This window comes from Pimephales promelas, chromosome 2 (genome assembly GCF_988280905.1).
Source record: "Pimephales promelas chromosome 2, fPimPro1.hap1.1, whole genome shotgun sequence".
NCBI classification, from domain to species: domain Eukaryota; kingdom Metazoa; phylum Chordata; class Actinopteri; order Cypriniformes; family Leuciscidae; genus Pimephales; species Pimephales promelas.
Genome location: NC_142770.1, coordinates 36,648,659 through 36,652,519, shown reverse-complemented (window position 1 = coordinate 36,652,519; position 3,861 = coordinate 36,648,659). Strand labels below are relative to the sequence as shown.

At 40.7% G+C, this 3,861-nt stretch overlaps 1 protein-coding gene across 1 annotated transcript; it reads right to left on the bottom strand.

The window, feature by feature from the left end:
- Nucleotides 1-255: 255 nt before the first annotated feature.
- On the bottom strand, nt 256-1,870 carry LOC120493054 (uncharacterized). Its single transcript, XM_089132516.1, has one exon. It carries the CDS (start codon nt 1,720-1,722, stop codon nt 295-297), a length of 1,428 nt encoding a protein of 475 aa, XP_088988642.1. The 5' UTR covers nt 1,723-1,870; the 3' UTR covers nt 256-294.
- Between the last annotated feature and the right edge of the window lie 1,991 nt (nt 1,871-3,861).

Below are 3,861 nucleotides of genomic sequence, written 5' to 3'. Positions count from 1 at the left end.
TTCACTTTCAACCTCTTGGAATCCAGGACTCTGGGATGTTGCGTCAGGTCGCACCTCACGTAGAATCAGATCTAATAAAAACAAAGACAAAAATGTTAATTTAATTTAAAGGGCAAGTGTAAAAGCCCATGATTGTTAGAAAGTGAACTTCCTCATTAATTATTTCACAGCTCAGTTTGATATGCTTGCAAAATCAGCTCTAAAAATGTATTACCGGTATATTATTTATACAACTGTTGTGAATTTAATTTCCATAATTTGATAATGCTGACATGCCTAACTGTATATAATGCATTAAAACAAATCACCTTTCACCATGTCAACGATGTCATTCTTTATGTCATCAGTGACAAGCACATCATGCTGAAGCCACATCATGGAGAAAGCTGGGTCCAGAACAGCTGATCTAATGTAGAGTGGGTCAGCAAATGGCAGCTCTTCTCCTGATGCTGCTGATAGCATTTTCAGATTAACAAAGATCCCCCGGAATCTTTTCTTGAGAGAGCATTGCAGGCTATGGATCATGCTTCCCAGGAAGCGCACTTGTTGTTTGAGTTTTTCCAAATGGTGGTTTAGTGACAATACACAGGGGAGGACAGAGCTGACCGTCACAATCTTCTCTCCCTGCGTAAGATCTGTGGCCTCGGCAAATGGCTGTAGCACATCACAAAGCTCCTTCATCTGATTCCACTCCCTAATTGAGAAGACCAGCTCACTGTGACCTGTGTCCTGAACAACACTGCACAGTTCCTGATGAGTGAATGAGAGCACTGCCTTAACTTGGCGGAGAGTTGAATTCCACCGTGTGTTCACAGTAGCGGGTATCCCTCGCTGCCCAAACTTTGCTTCAAATGCATCTTTAAAGGTGCTGGATGTATGCAGGAGAGAGCTCAGTTTGGAGCATTTTGCAAAGGTACTGTTCATGATCCGTGCATCCTTGAGACCATCACCAACAGTTAACTGCAGCGTATGGGCAAAGCATTGCTGAAGTTTAGGTATTCTTCTGTTGATCATGTGGTCCACAGTCTCCCATTCACCTCTTGAGAGGTCTTCCCACAACTCTGCATCATCCAGAATGTCATCATCAGTTACTTCACCATCTTGCTCTTTTGGAAAACACACTGTAAATGCTCGCTTCATATTGGCAGCATTGTCACATATAACAAAGTCAAGTTTTTGTCTGATGTCATATTCATCACATATGGAATCAAAAGCTTCTGATATCCGTTCTCCTGTGTGAGATCCTTTGAATCTGTTGCAGGCAAGCAAGTATGATTTCAGCTGAACTCCCTCAGATGTTGCCAAAACATGGCCAGTGACTCCCAAAAAGCCACGCATTCTCCTGTCTGACCAAATATCCACTGTAACTGATACATGGTCTGCACTAGCAAGAAGCACTTTTATTTTCTCTTTAGTCTCTGCAACAAGGGATTCGATCTTTAAAGTAATTGTCCTGCGACAGGCAGGCTGGTACTTGGAGTCAGCCACAGACATGAAGTGTCGGAAATGTCCATTCTCAGTGATTGAAAGAGGCATGCTACATCCTATCACCAGGTCTCTTAGAATGGCATTTGTTATGGCCTTCTGTCTTGGATGATTAGCTGAATAGGCTTCCTGAGGACGAGACTGGAGGAACTGGGAAATTGCAGGCTGTGTAGCATCAGTGTGGGCGTTTCTTGCCCTTTCATACTCTGCATATCTGTGAAACAGAAGCAAAAACATGACTGTTAAAGATTGTATCAGCGATGGCGGGGTAACATCACTTCTGTTGATGGTCAAACAAAACAGAGAGCTAGCTGGCTACTCCCTTCCATGCAATTGAAACTCTTCTAAACGTGCATCTATGGGCATCAGTTTGGTCTGAAATGGACAGAGGCGCATTCGGAAGTGCATTTGGGTACAATGACGCATTCATTTACTTTTCTCTTTTCATGTTTTGAAAGACGATGTCCTGTAGCTTACTAATTTAAAGAAATAAAAATGTATACAAAAATGAGATGATGTCCTGACTTGTTTTATGAAAAAGTTTTCAAAAAGCATTAGACATTACTCACTTACTCCCAGTAATCACTCCCAGTCAAGTTTGATAAAAATACATTTTTAGTTTATTTTTATTATTAAAATGCATTTAAGAAAATATATTAATATAAACCTGATTTATTGTTGACTGGTGTGTGTTTAAAATTTGTTTTCAGAATAAAATGGAACTGTTCAAGCAAGTTGTAGAAATCCTCCCACCGGAACGTTATAGGTTGCTACAAAGGCAAAGTGCAGTAACTACACAAACAAAGAAACAGAGAGAAAAACGTCTTTAAAGTTTTTATACCAGCCAGTAAAACATGTTATGGGTAGATTATGTGGTAATGCCTCTCCAAAATGGGACATAATTTAACCCAGATATTTTTTCACAAGACAGAACACATGTCATAAAGCCCATTACAAGTCTTAACTCATTTTTGACCAAATGTGTAGTTACTGCGCTTTGCCTTTGTAGGGCAGTATTGCTAGGGGTTCCTACAGGAAAACTGAACTCCCTGAGCTTCTTCCTGTATTCGCGAAGTTGACTGTGTGTATAAAATATCTTCTTATTAAACTGTATGGACACTGACAAAGTTCTCAATGCTTCGTTTTGAATGTAGGGACCCTTATTATGTTTACCCTTAATAGTGTGGGGCTATTTTGAGCCTTGTTAGTGGTAATAACAAGCGATTTTTATTTGTCATTACTCTATGCCCTATGTTATACTAGCGTTATAGGCTAAACTGTTTTTATAGATAAAAATATTTACATTCGGCAATCATGAAAACAAATCTCAGATAACGGTTGACTAGGTAATGTGTAATTTTGCGCCGGAGTTCTCCTTTAACTTACATTAGCTAGCTAACTACGAACGAGCTAACCAGATAACATTAACAAATTGACAAGCACTTACTGGGCAGAATGGCTCTTCAAATGCCGGACGAAATTGGAGGTTGTCGTCTGGCTCTCCGTGATTTTAATATTGCATGTCTTGAAAATTGCTGTTCTTTTGCCATCCTTTTGGAAAAAATTCTTGAAGCCGAACGCGACAACCCTCGGTATCCCTCCGGCTGACATGTTGATTAGTGATGGGAAGTCCGGTTCTTTTCCGTGAACCGGTTCTTTCGGACAGTTCGTTTCAATGAACCGGTTCAAAAAACTCGTTCACCAGTTCTTTTTTACGTCATCACGTAATGACGTCATTTAGAGTGACGTAATGACGTAACGTCTTTTATCCCGCCGGTACGCATACACTTAAACACATTTAAATAAAGTAATTTGTAAATAACGAAATTAAATAACAATAATCATAATCTTGGATAAGTTTAGCTACTGAATTGTCCAATACAGGCGCTAATGCAGTAAATGCAATAACCCCAGCATGTTTTATTTGTTATTAAATAAACGTACATTTTGCCAAATTCGCAGCCTCATTCAAGTCCTCACCTCAGTCACCCGCGCGTGCTCATATAGTTGCCTATTATTCAGCCGCACAGCATCAGTTGTCCAAAATAAAAAGTTCTGTTCAGCTTCAGCAGTGCTGTCATCGTGCCTGCCAGTGTGCCAGGCTGCCTGCCATGCATGCATGTGCACCTCCTCCACGCATGCTCAATAAACTCATCATCGGTTCTCAGATGGTCGGACGTGTCCGAGAAGAAACAGTTGTCGGTTCAGTTCAGTGTACTGGTGATTCGAAACTGCTTGAGAATCGCGGCTGTAGCAATATCAAGCAAAACGATAGCAATAGCTAGCAAAATAGCAAGAGAGCTGGTGGCTCCATAACAGGGGTCGGGAACCTTTTTACCAAGAAGAGCCAAAAAAACTAAACAAACCCAGCAAACA

Excerpts from the sequence above, each read along its gene's own strand:
- LOC120493054 (XM_089132516.1), bottom strand. The coding sequence starts at position 1,722 with ATGTTTTTGCTTCTGTTTCACAGATATGCAGAGTATGAAAGGGCAAGA.